We start from the raw sequence: 20913 nt of genomic DNA, 5'->3' as shown, positions 1-20913 counted from the left end.
TCATCTACTTCCGATAAGTCAATCAGAACCCTAGTGGTTATTGCATATTCGTTAGTAGCTATAAGTGAGGCTGGGGCAGAGTAGATCTTTGTAAAGTGTGCTTCCCAGGACTCACTAGAAATATTGCAGCTAATCGTGGACATAGGATGTCCCAAGGACCTCATGCCTTTGACGGCTAACCAAAAATCCTTACCATTTTTTAGCGAGGTGGCCCGGGCAAGATTTTCCCAGTGCTCTCTTGTAATTTCCTCCTTTCTACTTGCTAGGGCTAGTTTGTAGCATAATCTGAGTGATTTAATAAGGGAGCTGTCTCTAGGTTTATTGGCGAGCGCCCTTCGGAGAGCTCTATTAGCTGCAGAACAGTCCGCATTAAACCAACCTCGGTCCGGATAAATTTTCTTAACAGGCCTAGACAACTAAATTTTGATGCCCGCACAAAGCTGCGTGAAAGCGTCAACTGCCTCAGAATTATGTTCCTTAAAAGACAAACAAGTATCGATTAAGTCAGAGTGTGTTCTTACCATCCTACCAAATATGGCTCTGTTGTCTATACCACGCCAGACCAATCTGAGGTTGTCAGTAGAGGGGGACTAATCCCTTGCGCCACACTCTTTATCGTAGGTCGGTCTGGGTGCGAGACTCAGAGTTAGGTTAATAGGGATGTGATCCCCATGTAGTGTGGAGACTACCTCAGCTTTTAACACACAATTCTCGAACGGGGTAGGGATAAAAATATAATCGATAGTAAAGGACGAGCCCTTACCTCTATAGGTAGGTTCTATGTGACTGGCTCTTGTCGGGACTGCGGCAAGCTCCATCACATCTGAGAAATTGTTAGTACTTAAGAGGTCTAATAATTGGGGCTCCCCTATTACATAATGGTGCCGTGTTCCTTGGATGGATGGCAAAATGAATACCCCTTGGTAGCTTAACTTTAAAATCACCCCTTAAACAAATTCCCACAGGTTTAACAACACATTTGGTTGTCTGTAAATTAGAAATGAAATTAAACAAATCAATAAAATTCATATTAGGGACATTTTTAAAATCATTATTATAAAAATTGATTAAATAAAACGAGATCTCCCGTTTATAGATTATGGCCTGAAATGTATCATTATTAGTGGCGAGGACCCAGGCACAACCCCCTGCCGTAATGTTAATCCAAATTGAAAGGCCTCCTGCCGGCTGTCCTGAGTCTGGGATAGGAGCTACGGTATTAAAACATTCAAACCCCTCCAAAAATAACTCCCGGGTAGCCCAAGTCTCCTGAAACATTACGATGTCCTGTTTATGAACTAACTCCAACCAGTCGGGTTGGTTCATTTTAGACGCAAGGCCTGCAACATTACAACTCAGTATTTTGAGAGTGGGTTCTTCATTAAGTGCGGTTGGGATCTCAGGTTCGTAAGATGGGGATACCGTTAAAGGAGGGGCTAACTCTGCTAATACTGGTGTTAAAAAGGGAGGAGGCAGTCAATCCTGGCTATCCAGACCCGATAAGGGCAGAAATCTGTTGTATAGAGAGAGGGGGCGGGCAGTGAGAGACACGTCAGGGAATGATGCCCCCAGGGAAGGTTTATAAAAAATACCCCAATGGTAAAGCCCAAATACTGGTAGTTAAGTTAGACTGGGCCTCCTGTGACAATAGTATTGATTTAACCACTGACGGTTTGCGAAAGTTAATAACTATGCAGTCTCCCTTGATGCATTTTAAGGACTGCCCCACCCATCCTACTCTCCGTACCATAATAATGTTGTCAATAAGTGACGCCCTAAATCCTTTATGTTTAGATAGCCAATATGAGCTCTTATGGCGTAGTTGCTCCCATGATTCGGTTTGATTAGGCCTTAGAGGGGGCACACCTGCCAAGACCACAACATAAGGGCAAGCCACTGGTGGTAGATTTAACACCTCCCTGCTACCCATAGGGTCTGACAAGCATGTTATGTCAGTGGCAGTGGCACCCTCCCGTTATATGCTGCCTGCTGCATGAGTATTAGTTCGAACCACAGTAGGAATACTAGCAGTGGTCGGAAGACAAGACACGTTCTTAGCAGGAGGGCGGTTTACGCTTCCATTATCAGGGTTATTATTTTCTGCGCCATTACCCTCAGGTACAAAACACATCTTAATTTTGTTACACATATCGCATGAATTAGACACTGAATTTGAATTAGGCGCACCAGTCAAAGTATTAAGGGTATAAAATGACACATTGTTAGGTGGTGCAGATTTATATGTCCTTCCAGATTTAGTAGGCACGGTGAGGCTAACTTGGGCGGAGGAGATCGTATTGGGAGACTCAAGCTGAGGCATGGGTGGATGTTCCCTCAGAGTGGCAAGGTGACTATCAAGGGCGCTTTTAACATGTAGGGCCATCGATGTTCTAGCCATCAATACCGCATCATCTGAATATATTAGAATTGGAAGCATTGTAGAGGCGGTATGGGGAACATCTTTACTTTTCTCAACCATCACCTCATTTAATCTATTCGTATACAGTGAGAAAGGGGTGATCATACTTCCCAGATTTACTTGCCCCATCGCTTCGTCATCGAAGACGCAGGGAGAAAAGGTGGGGGCGGGAAATGTCACTTTCCCATCCACCCCCGCTGAGCTGTTTCCTGTGGGGCGTTCGTTAGTAATTCGATCTGCTCTCCTTCCAGAGTTGCTGGTACCGAATGTCAATCTATATTTGTTAAACCTGATAAAACATTAAAGCGGTTTGCATGGGCAATACACTCCCAGGGTTGAAAGTTACTCTGCATGTGCTCAGTGCGGCCTAGCCGCTGATTAAAACTAGGGCCTGGTGGGGAAGGATAGAAGAAACCTAAGGGACGTGCCCTTATGTTATCCGATGTCACATTGCTCAAGCATGTTAACAGAAGGTATACACACCTGAGGTCTTTAAAATTTAGGACTATGCAATTTCCCTCCACAGATTTGGATGTGTGACCTATCCATCTGACTCTACGTGCCAGAATGTTGTCTATGATATTGGAGTTACAACCCAATTTCCTAATGCACCAATGTGCTGATTTATTAATAAGACTTTGACAGTCTTCGTATTGATCTACAGGCAATGGTGGGACACCGGTTAGTATCAAAGTAAATGGAGTGCTATCTGGAGGTAGAGTCAACCAAACCTGAGCCCCCTTCCCTGGGCTGGAGGCTTGATGGAACTTTTTTGATTGGGTGTGATTTTTGTACTAAAATGCTGATTGCACAGAGAGGGTTGAACCTGATCTGTTCTTTCACATGTCCCCGTTCTATGCTCTTTTCGTATTGCCACTGGTTCCCCACTGCTCCCCTATGTCGGGTAGTCATTTCTTGTTAGTGGATCTTGGGGAACGTTGGGGGTAGATGAGCGTAACCTACATTTAAATGGGCCGTTCCCTGTTTGTGTGTGCAGTGGTCTCCCTCCTTATGTGGCATCTTGGGCCACATCTAGCCCACTCCTTTAGATTATTCGCCACTAGTCGTAGTTGCTCTTCAGTGGACCGAAAGCGTGCTAGAATGGATGTCAAAGCTTCGGATATACATTGACTGATGCCCAACAAGCACCTGATGAAACTATATTCCTCTTCTTTCTGAAGTGTTCTTACATACATTTGTATACAAACACATTCCTGTCCTGTAAGTTCCTATAGTCAAGCACTTTGTCTTGCAGACTGTCCACATTTGTTTTGATGGGTTTATACCTAGGCTTGTACAGCGGAACAAAACATGTTCCTTTGGAATGCATAACATGCAGCCTTCTCTCTGAAACTAACTGGCTTGACTCTGAAGGTGAATTAAAAATGATCCCAAAATGTGAAAAGTGCTTCAGTCATAACGGTGTTCGATATGTACATTTTTGGGGGCTTTGACAGATGTATAAAGAAATTCAAACGTAACAAAACATTTAAACAAAAACTAAACTTCTATTGGCGATTTAGATATAAGACTCGCATCATCAGTTTGTAGCAAAAATTAAACTGATTTTTTGACTTATTTAGAGTGTGGCAGACAGGATACTCCACCAAAAATGTGAAGGAGTACTCTTTCTGTCAAACTAGCGAGAACCACCATATTTCTGATGATGGAGCTTATGCTAGCTCGGCTCAAAGAAACCTTTGACCAGAGCCCTGAGTAACATTAGTCATTGTACCTCATACCATCCATCCCATATAAGGTGCACAATCCATCTCCTGTTCAGGGTTGTCAGAGAAAAATTAGCAGCACCAAATAGGAAAACACATAAATAACACCTATATAGTGGGAGAGAATTCCCAACTTGTCAGAAACTTTGGTTTTGGGGACTTTGTTTATGGAAAACAGACTTTGCTGTGCGGCTGCCGTGAACATGGTGCCCACACAGTAAAGCATCAGTGCCTCCAGTGGTGCCACTGTGGTGGCTGCTCTGCTGAAAGCACTGAGGTATCCACCTTCCTGGTGGGGATCTTTAAATATGTCTGTCTGTACTCTGCCAGGGCAGTGAGGAACGTCCCCCCGCTGTCCTGGTGGGACAGACTACAGCCCTCCAAACACTAAATAAACCTCTCAGTCCTCATTTAATTGTGGTCACTACTCCTTTTCTCAGTGTTGCCTCAGGGTGGTTTGGATACTGCACAAAGAGGAAAGGAGCTGGGTGTAACATCATTGAACTCCCCTAGTGGCTTAAATGCTCCCCATCACTTGACCCCAGTCCCAAATACTAATTTGGAGAAAAGAATTCGATCCACCTGCCAGAACCGAACAATTAGTGCTGCCTCTATACCAATGGGCATTAGAATAAACCATAATGTTGTCCTAGTCACACAGTCAGATGTCATAGATAAATCCATGAATGCCAGATGTAAGGTTTCTGCCTGGCCCACCATCCTTTGATATTAAATGATACAAGTTAAGACACCTATCTATGGTTCCCAGACTGGCTGAAAAGCTGTCTTGAGCCTTAGGGTATAACTATGAGGCTGGCGGTCCAGGGACCTCCAGACTTGTGGTGGTACGGTGGTGGCGGTCCAGCCCCGCCGTACCGTCTGTCCGACGGCCCTATTACGAGTTGGGCAGCCAGAATGTAATGGGACCGCTGGCTCCGCCAGGGAACCGCAGTTCCCTGGCAGTGGGCAGCGGTCAGGGCCATTGTAAGATGCAGGTGGTGGCTGCGGCACAGCCATGCATATTACAAGTTTCAGGACTGCCAGCATCTTCAGGAAGGTCTTTCCTCCATGAAAAGGCTTGCGGTGCTGAAACAAAGGGGGTCCTACAGGCCCCCTGTGGCCCCTCTGCCTGGGGATGCATGCTTTGTGCATGCACCCCAGTTCCTGCATGCCATGGACTTTGTAGTCCATGCCGTGCAAGAACCTGTCTGGAGTTCCCATTGTGGTGCCGAAGGCACCACAGCCTTTGAAAGAGGCACCACCATAGATACCGCCACGCTGCCCAACAGACCACAAAATTACTTGTGACCTGGCGGGCGTGCGGCAGTAACTCTTGGCGGTACATGGGCATGACGGCCCCCCCTCACCATCAAAATTCATAATCGGGCCCTTCGACAATACATCTTTCTCGAATAACCAGTCAATATAAGAAATAGAAATTAGATCAAAATCCACAATATTCTTGTAGAAATCTCTGTAAACAAAAATGTCATCTATAAAACTTGGAAAAACTGTGCTGTGAAATATTCTTTATATGAAGTAGACTCATTTGCACCATGACTTGCATTTCTAAAATTAAATTGAGCAATTGCATCAACTCACTTGTTAGTCAATTGCTCTATCTGGCATACTTACCCCACAAGCAATCCACTAAGATATTTGACCCAACGAGCGGAATCTCTTTGTGCACAGCCCATCAAAATTACCCTGTAATAAAACCATTGGCACAGTGCCAATTTACCGTCTGTAGCGGAATCAATTAAATTGGAAAGCTGAACTAAATGCTTTAATATTTTCATCATTGTAACAGTTGACCAGTGGATCCTTGTCCCTGCCATTGTGTCTAAGTTTCATGGCTTGAATATTTTTGCTTTTATTTCTCAGTATTGACAACTTGCAGTCCAAACCGTTGCAAACAAAATGACAAAACTTTTCTCTGATAGGCATTTTGGTTGCCAGCTGCCTTTCATACCTGTCCACAATAGCCACTCTCATTTTCAGAGTTGCCTTTAAATTAGAAAACCATAAGTAATTTTGCTTACCTGTGCAAAACACTGATGTCCAATCACTTGTGGAATATTTATACACACATACTTGATACAAGAGATCTTGGCTAGACTGTTTAACTATTGCAAAAAATACTTGCTGTACAATCATTTAGTAAAATAATTCTTCAATTCAGAAATCAACTTACACTTTGGTTTCTGATCCACACATAGAACTTCAGACCTTGCGATTCTTTCAGGTGGGCAGCCGACCGCCTTAAGATGCTCCAGGCAACAGTGATGGGTGAAACAGCACCTACAATGAAGACCATTTGGAAATTGTTAAAATTATTATGCATTGACACAGTTAATAGAAGAATGTGCCTCATCTGAAGAAAGTATATCTAGCATCTTGCGTTTACACAATTGTCAATTATTCTGTGGCATATAATATAGCCTTAGAGCCCACCATAGTGGGCTCTACTGTCCATTAAAGACCTGCTCCAGTGACGAGGGCCTTTAATAAGGGAGCAGGCCTTTAATGGCCGATAGAACATACTACGGAGGGCTCTAGGACTATTACCACATTCCGCCCCTATAGGACAGAATGTTCTAAGTTGTAAAAGAAAGGCCTCACAGAGCCTGAGGGGGTTGAAATCCCATTGGGGTCCATGGGTCCTTTTTGCTATGAACAAGTATTGGAATGTTGATGCTCCGGCCTTCTACCAGCCATTAGAAGCCCAGAGCACCCCACTGTCTTCAATGGAGCGCTCAACATTCTAATATTCTAATAATACATTACCTTTGCTGTGATCGTACAATGATCCCTTGTATACATGGTCAATGGGTTCTCGGTGGCCCCTGGTGACATGAACTTTAATAGTTGGCTATGAAGTCACTGAGATTTCCCAATGGTAATATTATAGACGGAACGCCTCGCAGAATGCAGTGGGTTCTGTAGGATGCTGTTGTCACTGCCACTCTGTTTCCTCTGCTGATTCAGAAGGGGGGGGAATGTTCCTGCACTAAGAGAATGTGTCGAAGGGAAAGGTCTTGAAGACATTTTAAAAAGGTGATTGTATTATGAGCCGAAAGAAGGAAGGTCTGGTATTAAGGTAGAAGGAAAGGGAGAGAAGTAATGAAAGTGAAAGCAGATCCAGAGAAAAAGGGAGCCAAGAAACAGGGTGTCAAGGGAAGAGCAAGGAAAAGGGAGCCTAGAAACATGGTGTGTAGGGGAGAGCAGCAGAGAGTAAGAGGAGACAAAAAAAGAGATGGGGGAAAGAAGGTGGGGAGAGGATCTAAATGACAGAGACAATTGGAGATTTAAGAAACAGGAGAAGAGAGGAAAAATTATCTAAATTGGTAGGGTAGAAGAAGGGAGAGAAACTGAGGAGGGACAGGATGGAAAGAGTTACAGAAAAGGATGACATTGTGAGTTAGGGATAAGAGGGATATAGAATTGTCAAAAAGGGGCATTGGAAGGAGACAAGGCCACCTGTTCTGTACACTGCCCAACATCAATCGGGCTGAATTGTTTTCTCAACAGCTTAGTATGCTGCCGCCGGTGAGCAGGGCTGTGACGGGACAACATCATATGCAGAAAGCAGATAAGGCATAGTGTGCCACCTCCGCATGTTTTGAAAAGAGATGCATAGCAGCACTGATGACCTATGACTTCCACATTAAGTCCTCATTACATTACTTTTTTTTCTTATTATTATTTATTGAGTTTTCTGTTATAAATATGTACTTCACACTGTTATCCTTTAACTTCATGGTATTTTATCTAATGGTATGCTCCTCCCCTATTCCCTTAGACCATGGTTCCACCCCGGAACCCTTAGTAGTGCAATTTTCTTAACATACAAGAACATCAATACAGATTGCATTTTAGGGCAGTGCATTACATAATCAGTCTAGTAGCACTTATATACAAAAAATGCAATGAGACAGGGAAGGATGTGTAGGGGGAAGGAGGGAATAATAAGTGGGGGGAATACAAAATGAGATGGAAGGTAGCAAAGAGTAACCAATAACAATTCATCTCAGTAAGGTCTACCTCTTGCTGGATGACTAAATCTGTATTAAATACACCTTTAGCACAGTTGGCTAGGGCATCCATCAGGCATAATGGAGCATATAGGCAAGACACCATTATGGGAGGGAGACGTGAATATGGGCACAGAGTTGGGGGGCTTTCATGGCCCAGTAGATTTTCCGTTGAGTCATCAAGTGACCTAAGATAGCTTGACAGGGGGGCCCAAATATTCTTGGGGGTGGGAGCGGACTGGCATCCACTCCTAGTACGCGTCCAGCAGCTCTTGGCAGAGGACAGCATTGTGCAGCCAGTCATTTCTTGTGAGAACTCATCTCCTGCACCAATGCATCGTCACTCTACGCTTCGACAGCAGTAGCAGCATTGCCGTTATTCGGTGGGCCTCCGTGGGCATCTCTTTGAAGTAGCCCAGTAGGGCAGCAAGGGGCATGCAGTCCGGGGCTGGGCCAGTAATGCTAGACATGTCCCTAACTACCATAACCCCAAAGTCAAAGATCTCAGGGCATTCAAACTCCAAATGCAGGAAGTCTGCATGCAGTGCCTCGCACCATAAGCAACACAAGTCCTACACTAGACCCATTTGCTGTAGTCGCGCAGGTGTATTATATATTCTGTGTAAGACCTTGAAATGGATCAGCCGCAACCTGTAATTTGGAGACAGGGCCCTAGATTGAATACAGCAGAAGGACCACTGTTGCTCGCTGATCTCCACTAGATTGTCCGACCAAAGCTGTTGAGCGCAGGCAACCCTGATCAGCGCTGCCCACTGCATGCCAGTGTAAATGCGCGTGATCAAACCCTTTCCAGGCAGCGAGTACTCCCTCCCCGCTCCCCCATGCTTGTTCCCACCAACTGCGCACTTTCCCCTAAATCACCACTTGACCACTTCTTTGGTGCCTGAAAAGGTCGCAGTTTGTTTTCAAAACAAACATTTTATTTTACATCAAATCTTTACAGTTCAAAATTCATGGTCATACTATAGTCCTTCAATGTCCATGTTTAACTTTCCTCTATTTCTCATTGCAATTTCTCTATTGGTATCCTGGACCCAACCTCCTCAATTTCCTGGGGGAGGAGGAAGGGGGGCCCTTTCTCTGGGTTTCAATTCACGGGTCTAGGTTTCAACTTGCTACCGATTTGGAGGGTGTCCTTTTGGACTTGCCTGGGCTGCAAGTGCCGTCCCGCTGGCCCTGTACCCTTTTGTGGGCCCTCCATTCTCCCAGGGGTCCCTGCCGTTTGGCATCCCAAGGTCCTTACTTGAGTATCTTCTTTTTTGAGGCTGGGTCCTTGCCATCTTCTCCCTCTGCACCCCTGCCATTAGGCACCCTAAGGGTCCTGCGGGAGTGTCACCTCTATTCTCTCTTTGGCGGCACGCCGCCCCATGGCTCCCTCAGTGCCCCTGCCTTGAGGCATCCCAAGGACACTGTGAGAGCCTTCCGTCTATCTTCTAGTAATTTCGTTCTCTACTAGCTTCCTCGTGTTTGCTCCGCTACCCTTTCCCCCCCTACGGCTGCGACGCCTGTATTCTTAGGTGTGGGTGGGTGGGCTTCTGTTCTTCTTCACTCACCAGGAGGAGGGTTGAATTGTGCCTTTTTGGGCCGTTGGCCCCTTTTTTAACCCCCTCCTTTCCTTAATTGCTCACCCCCTGATTGGGGGGAGCCCTCTTTTGTTTATGGGCCAATCCTGCCCCCCCTCGGCCTAGCCGGGATTTTAATTAGGGGGTGGGGCGGGCTCCCGCCGCCAGCCGGCGTCCTACCCGGGCCCCCATCGGGTCTGGCTCTGCCTTCCCCGGCCCGGTTCCAGTCTTCGCTGTAAGGGGTTACTGAGCATTTCCTCAAGTACTGTAAACACATCAGGGGGTAATGGGAAAGTGTCACAAAGTTCGCACATAGATGCTTGTAGCTGTTAATAAGTCATGGTGTCCAGAAGGGTCACCGAAGCGTCCTGAAAAATGTGTTTGTAGGTGACAAACGTGCTATCGGGATATATCATCCCAAAGGAGGCAAGCTTTAGCTGGAAGAGGCACACCCACATTCCAGCCTCCAAAGCTGCAGGGAACAGTGGATGTCCTAGGGTTGGAACAAATGGGGCATACAGGTGAGGAAAGTGTGCTCTTTTCAGCAGCTTGTCCTATGCCCAGATCGTGTATGCCAGCGTATCCACCTGGAGCCGCATTCTATGGGGAGGGCCATAAAGCACAGTCTGTAGTGGGCAACGAGCCACGTGGTCTCCCTCAGAGGCTGCGAGGGGCTGAAACTAAATTGGGTGTAGGCAGAAATGTGCAAAGTGTGTCTGTGCTAAGAAAACAGAGGTCCAAATCCGGTGCACTGAGGCTGTCCTGTTCAAAAGGAAGTGTGAAAATTCCCCATGACACCCGAGGTTGCCCACAAACCCAGTCTAACAAAACTTGATGGGACCAGAGTTGCTGGCGGAAACAGGTCGTAAGAGGAAGGGGCAAAGTAATAAAAAGATAAAGGAACTTGGGGAGGGCCACCATTTAAGCAATTGCCAATCTGCCGGTCTGGGACAGCAGGAGTTTTGACCATATAGGCACCCGGTCTTCAAGCCACGACATCAGTCTGCCATAATTGTCTTGCCACAGCTCTTCTATGTTTCAGTTATGCCAAATCCCCAAATATCGAACGGAGTCAGTGGCCCCCACCAGAGGGAAATTAGGGATGAAGGTTTGCGTAGTATCGGTGAGCGGAAATAAAATGGAGTTCGCCTAGTTGATGCTGATGCCCACTATACCACTGAATCGAATAAACTCCTGGAGGAGCGGGTCTAAGTTGTCGGACAGAGTCCGTATGTATAAAGTAACATCATCCTGCGTACATGGAAACAAAAACCCACCTGTGCAAATGGTGCTGTAGCACCTGGGCTGTAAGTGGCTCCATCGCAATAGCGAAGAGAATGGGGGACAGTGGGCACTCCTGGTATGTGCACTAGGCGACTGGGAAGGGGAGGTGATATCATACCATTGTTCCGTATGCATGCAACAGGCAAGGTGTAAAGCAGACTTATTAAATGAATTAATTTACGACCCACACCAATGTGCTCAAGAATATAAAAAAGATAGGGCCAATCGAGCGAGTCGAAGGCCTTGGAGGCATCAAGAAAGGTAGCAGCAGCCTGTAGGTTTGTTGCTAGTGTGTGAAGGATAGAAAAAAGGTACATAGGTTGTGGGCTGTGGACCATTCAGGGCCAAATCAGGATTGATCTGAGCAGATCATATGAGTGAGGAGAAGCAGGAATTGGGAGGCAATGAGTTTTGCTAGGATTTTATTGTCAATATTTATCATAGAAAGTAGTTTGTAAGAATGACACCATTTAGGGTATTTGTCAGGTTTCAGTATGGTCACGATAAGGGCCTCTCACAGGGAAGAAGGGAGGACACCAGTTTGCACAGATTACTCACACATATCAAGAAGATGGGAGGTCAGCAGGGATGTAAATTCCTTGTACAAGGCTGCAGTGAGGCTGTCAGCCATCATTGAATTTCTAGCCAATGGTGCAGAGATCATGGATTGCTGGCTCTTATGCTGCTAAGACTGACATTTGAGGCAGTGGGTGCTGTGTTCATGGATAAAAAAACGGCAATGCAGTGGTGGTGTCAGGGAGACAAGTGGCAGCACAACCCAGGTGTTTATGAGCAACCTACCCCAATCAGGAGCACACAGGGGGGTGAAGAAAAGAAACAAAGAGGTTGCTGACCAGTGAGCTGCATCTATAGAGGAAGACATAGAGCAAACTTTGTGATCGGCAAGATTTCTATGACCAGATTTATTAAGGCCTTTTGTTGTCCTTGCATGGCGCAAGTCGTTGCAAGTACTTAAATGAGATTTACAAAGCCATATAAGGGGCTATTTACACTGTGTAGAGAAATGCAAGGCAGCAGCTTGGGCTGCATTACATTTTGTAATGGTAGACAACGCATAAGTGGAGAATGGGATGTGATGCAATCACATATTTACTAAGGTGCGCCTAACGAGTACAAATATGTTTATTTGTCCTCGTTACTTCCTCTTTCTATGCGTGATGCATTCTGCATCTCACATAGAAAGGGGGAATTGCCTCATAAGATTGTTTTTGTGCTGGAAGGTATCCCTTCCTGCACAAAGATATTCTGACTGTAACACAGGCACCCTTGGTAGTATGGCACAAGGGTGCCTGCATTGGCTAGGCCGTCTCAAGTGCGCCAGCACAGGGAGAGTCATGAAGAGTGCCATATCTTAGTAGATTTTTGAAATATGATCTTTCTTAAAGTTTCATAGGATACAATATGCAGCAATCATCAACAGATATATATTACAACATTATTAAGTACTCCTCATTACAATCAGTTAAACAAAGTACCCACTACCACCCTCCCCCCTGCTCTCATACATGGTCCTCAGACTGCAACTGAAGGCTCCCACGTTTCCAGGAAGATCCGAAACGAAACAGGCGTCAAACAAGGTTGTGTATTGGCCCCACTCCTTTTTAATTTTTTATATCTGACCTTTCTCCAGTACTCGACAGTGTAAACTGCCACCCTCCTCAACCAGACAGGACCCGCATCACCAATTTGCTTTACGCCGATGACTTGGTGTTGTTGAGCCACACAAAAGTGGGTCTCAAGAGGCTACTGGATGAACTGCTACCTTACACGATAAGAAACCATCTAGAGCTTAACCTGTCAAAAACCAAAACTATATCTTTTGGGAAGCAAGAAAGGGCAATAGAAAGGTGGTACTTCAACAAAACAATGCTAGAATCAACCCCCAGTTATAAATACTTGGGCATCTTTCTTGACACAAGAGGTACTTTTATCAAGCATAAAGAAGCATTGAAAACTAAAGCCCGGGGGGAGGAGCCAAGATGGCGACCGGGATGGCAGCGTAGGCTCCCGGCTCCGTGAATCTCCGCATCCCGCACAGATATCCTGCATGAGATCCTCAGCCTGCGCTACGTGCCCGTGTTGGTGATTGAGAGCGGCAACCGATCGTGTGATCCTGAAGCTTCTAGCGGCGGTACCGCCCGAGAAATGTTCATTTGAAGTTTGCGGCCTGTGCGGCCCTGGAGCCGGGACCTCGGGTGGACAACATGGCCGGGCGGCAGTTCAACAACAGCGGCCATTGGTGACCGGGTGGAGTCGGAATACCGAAGCTGCGCGAATATTGGCCTGAATCTCGCTGTGGTCGCTCCTATCACCGAGAATAGCGTGACGGGTGCATACCCGGGGTGACGATTCCAGGGGTTATCGGCGATCGCCTGGACCCTCGCCAGTGAACTGATCGGACGCGGCCTGTGGCTCGTCCCGATTTGTGCGGGCTGCTCCCGGTTTTCGCAGACACTGGCCCAGGGGGAGAACAACTGTCACCTGTGACCACACACTGGATACACTTTTTGCCTGCCTCCGGACCCTTGTTTGCAGTGACATGGAACTTGATGCGCTTGTGCCTGAGACCCGGTCCCCATCTGGGGTGGCCCTGCCCTGCGGCCATCTTGATAGGATGGACTCTATCATCCTGTACACTGGGTCGCAGCAAGATTGGGAGTGTGTGGCGCAGAGGAGCGTAGCGGAGCGAGCGCGGGGGGCCGTGCTGGGGTACGGTGACCTTCTCGATGCTCTCGGAGCCCTTCATTCCACCCTGGTTCACGGCGCCCGGGTTTTGGGGAGGAAGCTTGATGGTATTGCGTCAGCGTCGGAACAATTGCGGTCGGCCTGTCCCCAGGTACATAAGGCTCTGTCTCACCTTCCACAGGAGGAAAGTACCGTGACCGCCTCTGTGAATAAGGGACAGATGGAAACTTTGGACACTGTGGCAGCGTGTGGTCGGCTGGCTGTGGGGTCGGTCTGTTCCGGAGGTTTTGGACTTGAGCGGAAGGTGGTGACTTTGTCCCACGCGCGGCCTCCGGCGATCCAGGCAATCTTCACGCAACAGTCGCCTGCTCTGGCTGATTCCTCCTTCCTGGACCTCGTGTGCGGCGCAGGCCCTGGGGCAGTACTGGGAAAGGTGATCTTCCATGACGATGACTGTGTTGGTGTTCCGAAACGTCCTCCCCACATGTGTGTGTCCCTTCCTGGTCTTCTTTGGACGCTCCTCTTCCTTGTAACCTTGGACATTATAATGGGTCGATGGGTATGCATTGGTGGATTCGCAAAGAGTGGCCAAGGATAAGGCTGATCCTTCAGAGGATGTCATTTAATAGGCGGGCGGGCTTGGGGGTTGTGTGCTTTCACGATGTAACTAATAGTGTAGTCGGTGAATAATGCTCCCCATTTCTCTTAGATATGGCCGAACTTTTGCTGTTTACTGTTTGCGTTGGGGAGGATGATATTGTGCGGGAGGGAGAAGCCGGGGGCATGGTTGAAGGCCCTCCTCCAGTTTATTATTACTCTCTCCCCTTTTCTGTTAGGGGGGGTTTCCTCTCTTTCCCCTTTTTCTCTTTCTTCTATATTTCGGGTCTGGTTCTGGGGCGACAGGCACGCTGCGGGGGGGGGGGGCCGTAGTCATCTGCAGAGGTGCAGGGTGGGGGGTTGGGGGAGGGGCTTCTATAGTCCTTTGCTTTGTTTCTATGGCCTTCTTTTTCTTCTCTTATTCTTCTTTGTCTTTCTTTTCTGGGGTCAGTGCGGTAGGTTTCCTTCGTGACCAATCATTGTTTTTCATTTGTGCCCCATTTCCATGGGGTTTTATGGGTCCTAGGGCAGGAGACTGCAGGCGCAAACGGCTCGTGATATCCCTCCACATCCTGAACCTCCTGTTTCAGCGCCATTGACTTGATAGATTGCTATTTATTGTTGACGTTCACTATTCTGCCTGCCATTTTTCGCTGCTGAGAACTTGATTGGCACCTGATCCTTCTATCCTTTATTGTAAAATGAAAACCTTTTATATCCTGGTTTCCCTCTTGGGCTGTTCAGTGGATAAGAGAATACTAGCATGGAGAATCTGCTTCCCGAGGTGCTGCATGTGATTAGAATCTGCTTGCTGTTACTTTCACTGCTTAGCGGCCGGCCCCGAGGGTTGTAGGCCCATACTTGTCTTTATTTGCAATGTCAATAAAGGTTTTTCAAAAAAAAAAAAAAAAAAAAGAAAACTAAAGCCCTGTCGTTAGAAGTGGCCGCTGCAAAATTAGCAAAACAGCTACTAGGTCCCAGCCTAACCCCCATGCTGAAAGTAATGAAGGCTAATGTAATCAACTCCCTGACGTATGGACACGAGATCACTAAGGGCACAACCAGTACATTAATAAACAAGTTAACAAGGACATTTTTTTAAAGAGCCTTTTGGTTGTCAAGATATGCCTCACCAGCCCAAGTGAGACTCGAACTGGAACTTCAAGATCATCATGGAGTGGAGGCAGGCGCATTTATTAAACTATGTTACAGACTGCGCCGTGCCCGGGGGGGTTCCTTGGAGGCCCAACTATGGCAGGAAATACAGAAAAATCAGTCGAGCTATAGGCATCGGCAACTCCTGGATCGCAGTTTACAGCTACTAGGTGTAAAAGACTTCTGGGAAACAAACCCCTCTCACGCGGTGTTAAAAACCGCCATTAAAAAAAACATTAGATTGTGGTCCTTTCACTCAGACAGAGCAATACTGTCAAAGAGTAGACACACTTGGGCTGTAATTGCTAATTTTAAACTGGGTGTTCAGCCGCTCTACCTATCAAGCACATATGCACTTTACTAGAAAGATAAGTTTTTAGCCTTGAGGATAGATGACTGGCCCTTTCTGAAGAACCTTCCCGGATGGCGCTGGCCAGGTAGTAGCACTGAATGCAGGTTGTGTGGCTATCATTCGGAAACAATGGAACACATCGTCTGTGCATGCCCTGCACTGCTCACAGCCAGACGGTCACTGATGCGAGGCCAATGTATTACGTTGGGAGTTCGATCTTGCTGCCAAGCAATAATGGCCGCTCTTAACCCTGACAACACCAAGCTAAACATTGGGCTTACGAAATTCGTCCACAAAGCGTCAAAACTATTGGAATCCACAATCACACACAAATCCTCCTCATCACAGCATGGCGGCTGAGTTAATAGACTCAACAATTAAATCAGAGGCTACAAGAAATCCAGAGCAATGTCCTTCATCAGAACATTATTAGCCCATAATGGTCCCCCTAATTTTAAGTAATTGTAAATCCACAGTTTTTAACATTTATCACTGTCATTTTTATCGTTCAATTTAGTCATGTTTCAAATTGTAAATGTTTTTGTTTTTTTAAACCTATCAATAAAGAGTGTATTATTATACACCAAACTGCTACCTAAAGGTCTGCAATATCTCTCAGTCACTGAAAGCTGTGAGGTCCGGCATTGGCGGAAGATCAGTGAACCAACTGAGAAAGACTTCTACATGTTTGAAAGGCCCACAAGCTTGCTGATGAAGACAGACACAACATTGCCTCCTTCTACTCCTATATGGCTAGACACGGTCATCTAGAAACTTTAAATGTCATTTAAAAGTTTTCTTTGGAAGAATTTTGGGTAATGAGGATCAACATTTCTGGGCATATTATTTATTTGCATTTGTTGGCCAATTTTTCACCAAAGTTGAAAAACAAAGGTTCACATTTGGGGTTCATGCTCCACTGTTTTAGGTCGAGCCTAGAGCAGCGCCCTCCACGGCTTCCAGCGCCCTCCACGGCCTGGTCGCCCCCACGCTGCCCGCCTGCTCTGCCTGCCTCCTTACCTGCTGCCGGCGCCCCAGCCGCCGCAGGGCCGCCCGACCTCGGATCCCCGGCGCCCCAGCCGCCGCAGGGCCGCCCACCAAGCCCGCATAGGTTTTCCCGCCGTTCCCTGCCGTGACCCCGCCCCCCCGCCTGCCGATTGGCCCCCGCGATCCCCGCCTCCCAGCGGACCCTCCCTCCCGGCTCCCTTCTTATGACGCCCCCTGAGCGACCGCGCAGCGGACGAGCGCAGCGGGAGCACCGATTGAGCGCCGAAGGTGCGCCAAAGGTAAGCCCGTCTATGCCCGTCCGCGCCTGGACCGCGCCCCGCGCCAGGACCCCTGGGCCCCGCAGACCCCAGCCCACCCGCCGGACTTACGACGCCGCCACCCTCAATGCACTCAACACCGGCTGAATCCCAGGATGCTACCGAGCCACCCCGAGACGCACCCACGGACCCTTCAGCTGCCACTCCTGCAAGTTCACCAGCATCCGGACCTGCACTGCACCAACACTCACCAAGCCGAACACCAGCAGCAACCACCTGAAGTGCATCCTGCTCAATACCCGCTCCGTCCACAGACACGCCGTCCAACTCTGGAACCTCCTCGACACCACAGCTCCTGACGTCGCCTTCCTCACGGAAACATGGATGAACGCCTCCTCAGCGCCCGACATCGCCATCGCCATCCCAGAGGGCTACAAGATTACCCGGAGGGACCGCGGCAACCAGACCGGAGGAGGCATCGCCATCATCCACAGGAACACCATCCGCATCACGACCAACACCGACGACACCCTGACAACCGCCGAAGACCTGCACTTCCAGATCCACAGCGACCCCAAGACCACCCTCAGAGGCACCCTGATCTACCGACCCCCGGGACCCCGCACACCATTCAGCGAAGACATCGCCGACTTCATCAGCCCGCACGCCCTCCCCTCCGCTGACTACATCCTCCTCGGGGACCTCAACTTCCACCTGGAGAACGACAACGACCGCAACACCACCACCCTGCTCGACAACCTCGCCAACCTCGGACTCAAGCAGCTGGTGACCACCCCCACCCACCTCGCCGGACACACACTCGACGCCGTCTTCTCTTCCAGCAAGGACATCGTCTTCAGCCACGCCACCGGACTCCACTGGACGGACCACAGCTGCATCCACTTCAGCTTCAGAAGGACCACGATCCACCACCACCAGCCTCAGGTTGCACGAAGAAGCTGGAACAAGATCACAGCCGACCAACTCGCCGCATCCCTGAGCCAGCTCCCTCCCGCCAGCTCAGCGAACCCCAGCCAGGCCGCCGACAACCTCACGAAGTGGATCAGCAACTGTGCGGACGAACTCACCCCTCTGAGGACCCCGCCCAGCAGACCCGGCAGCAAGAAGGCCCCTTGGTTCACCGACGAACTCAAATGCTCCAAGAAGAACTGCCGAGCCCTCGAGAAAGCCTGGAGAAGAGACCCAACACCAGACAACATGACTACCCTCAAGTTCGCCACCCGAAAGCACCATCAACTGATCCACGCCACCAAGAAAACAGCATTCCAGGACCGCCTGGACAACAACGCACACAACAGCAAGGAACTCTTCAACATCATGAAAGAGCTCTCCAACCCCAACGCCGGAAACAACGACATCACCCCATCGCAAGACCTCTGCAACTCCCTCGCCTCGTACTTCCACAACAAGATCGCTGACATACACAACAGCTTCAGCACACAAACAACGCCCCCCACGACCGCACCAACGCCCCCCACCACCACCCTCAGCGCCTGGACACCGATCAACACCGAAGACACCATCCGCACGATGAACTCCATCCACTCCGGATCCCCAACCGACCCCTGCCCTCACCACGTCTTCAACAAGGCCGACGCTGTCATCGCACCCCACCTGCGGGACATCATCAACACCTTCTTTGACACCGCCACCTTCCCGGAGAGCTGGAAGCACGCCGATCTCAGCGCTCTACTAAAGAAACCAACAGCGGACCCCACCGAACTCAAGAACTACCGCCCCATCTCGCTCCTCCCGTTTCCAGCCAAAGTCATCGAGAAGACAGTCAAAAAGCAGCTGGCCACGTTCCTCGAGACGAACGGATCCCTCGACCCCTCACAGTCTGGCTTCCGGGCCAACCACAGCACCGAAACCGCCCTCATCGCTGCCACCGATGACATCCGAGCCCTGCTGGACAACGGAGAAACAGCGACCCTCATCCTCCTAGACCTCTCCGCGGCATTCGACACTGTCTGCCACCGCACCCTAGTGCAGCGCCTCAACAACGTCGGAATCCAGGAGAAGGCACTGGATTGGATCATCTCCTTCCTCGTTGGAAGGACACAGAGAGTTCGCCTACCCCCGTTCAGATCTGCAGCAACAGAAGTCATCTGCGGTGTTCCCCAAGGCTCCTCGCTCAGCCCCACCCATGTCTACATGAGCCCCCTTGCGGCCATCGCACGCCAACACAACCTCAACATCATCTCCTACGCCGACGACACACAGCTGATCCTCTCCCTCACCAACGACCCCGCCACCACCAGAGCCAACCTACACCAAGGGATGAAAGACGTAGCCGAATGGATGACGACCAGCCGCTTGAAACTGAACTCAGACAAGACGGAAGTCCTCATCCTGGGCTCCTCGCCCTCCGCCTGGGACGACTCCTGGTGGCCCCCCGCCCTGGGCACCGCACCCAAACCGACAGACCACGCACGCAACCTGAGCTTCATCCTGGACTCCTCCCTTTCCATGACCAGACAAGTCAACGCCGTCTCCTCGTCTTGTTTCAACATCCTGCGCATGCTACGTAAGATCTTCCGGTGGATCCCCACCGAGACCAGGAAGACAGTCACCCAGGCCCTCGTCACCAGCCGTCTGGACTACGGCAACGCCCTCTACGCCGGAACCACCGCCAAGCTTCAGAAGAGACTCCAGCGGATCCAGAACACCTCAGCGAGACTCATCCTCGACATCCCCAGACACAGCCACATCTCCAGACACCTGAGAGACCTGCACTGGCTCCCGGTCAACAAGAGAATTACCTTCCGGCTCCTCACCCACGCACACAAAGCCCTACACAACCAAGGCCCGAGTTACCTCAACATCCGCCTCAACTTCTAGGCTCCCAAACGCCATCTCCGATCGACCAGTCTCGCCCTCGCCGCCGTCCCCCGCATCCGAAGAGCGACAACAGGAGGAAGGTCCTTCTCCCACCTGGCCGCCAAGACCTGGAACTCCCTCCCTCCCGACCTACGCCTGACCCAAGACCACCTCTCCTTCAGGAAGAAGCTCAAGACCTGGTTGTTCGAGCAGTAGCGGACCCCCCCCCCCCCAAGCGCCTTGAGACCCTTCGGGTGAGTAGTGCGCATTATAAATGCCTTTGATTGATTGATTGATTGCTCGACTTTTAGTAAAGGGGTAAAAAAAAAGTACTACCAGATGTTGCCATGGCCGTCCTAGAGCTTGAGTGCATGTGCGCGGGCGCGCGCTTTGCCGAAGTCTGTAGCACCACATCCTCGGCTGCTGTGCTGCCTTTATTTTTAGAATTTTTGGCATTTATTTCACTTTCGTGCTTGTTAATTAGTGCGCACCAGTCGCGTGCTCATGTTATTTGTAAACAGATGGTAGCGTTCACTTTTGCGGCTGCTTGTTTCTTACGTTAGGCGCTGTCTCCCATCAATAGAATCTATTACTCTCCAGCTACACAGTGAAAAGTTAACGTTATTAGAGGACCTAAAACTAGGCTTCATTCATTTACCTGCATCCACGTCATGCCCTGGACTCAGCATTTTCGCTGTGACCACCGCATTTAAATCGCTTCAAAGACGCCGTCAGACGCGGGGCTGAGGTGAACACTCTCACTCTCTTTCATTGTTTTGGGCTTAGTATTCGCTGCAAATAATAAAACCATGTTCCCTAATGCCGAAGTCTGTAGCTCAGGCCATGGCACCACATCCTCGGCTGATGTGCTGCCTTTATTGTTAGAATTTTTGGCATTTATTTATAATCAGTGTGCCCACTATAACTTGCAGTTCCAGCGAGGAAAGGGC

The 20913-nt window shown here is 49.0% G+C and overlaps 1 protein-coding gene across 3 annotated transcripts in view; it reads right to left on the bottom strand.

Annotated features, from left to right (window-relative positions):
- Positions 1-20913, bottom strand: part of OC90 (otoconin 90) — an 875163-nt gene that overhangs the window by 20835 nt on the left and 833415 nt on the right. For all 3 annotated transcript variants that reach the window (XM_085604908.1, XM_085604909.1, XM_085604910.1), the window contains one exon: positions 6341-6447. In XM_085604908.1, the coding sequence (XP_085461034.1) occupies positions 6341-6447 (107 nt within the window). The remainder of the gene's footprint in view (positions 1-6340; positions 6448-20913) is intronic.

The sequence above is a fragment of the Triturus cristatus genome, chromosome 5_1 (genome assembly GCF_964204655.1).
Source record: "Triturus cristatus chromosome 5_1, aTriCri1.1, whole genome shotgun sequence".
Taxonomy (NCBI): domain Eukaryota; kingdom Metazoa; phylum Chordata; class Amphibia; order Caudata; family Salamandridae; genus Triturus; species Triturus cristatus.
Note: the sequence above shows the minus strand (reverse complement) of the source record. Positions and strands in the feature narration are given on the sequence as shown.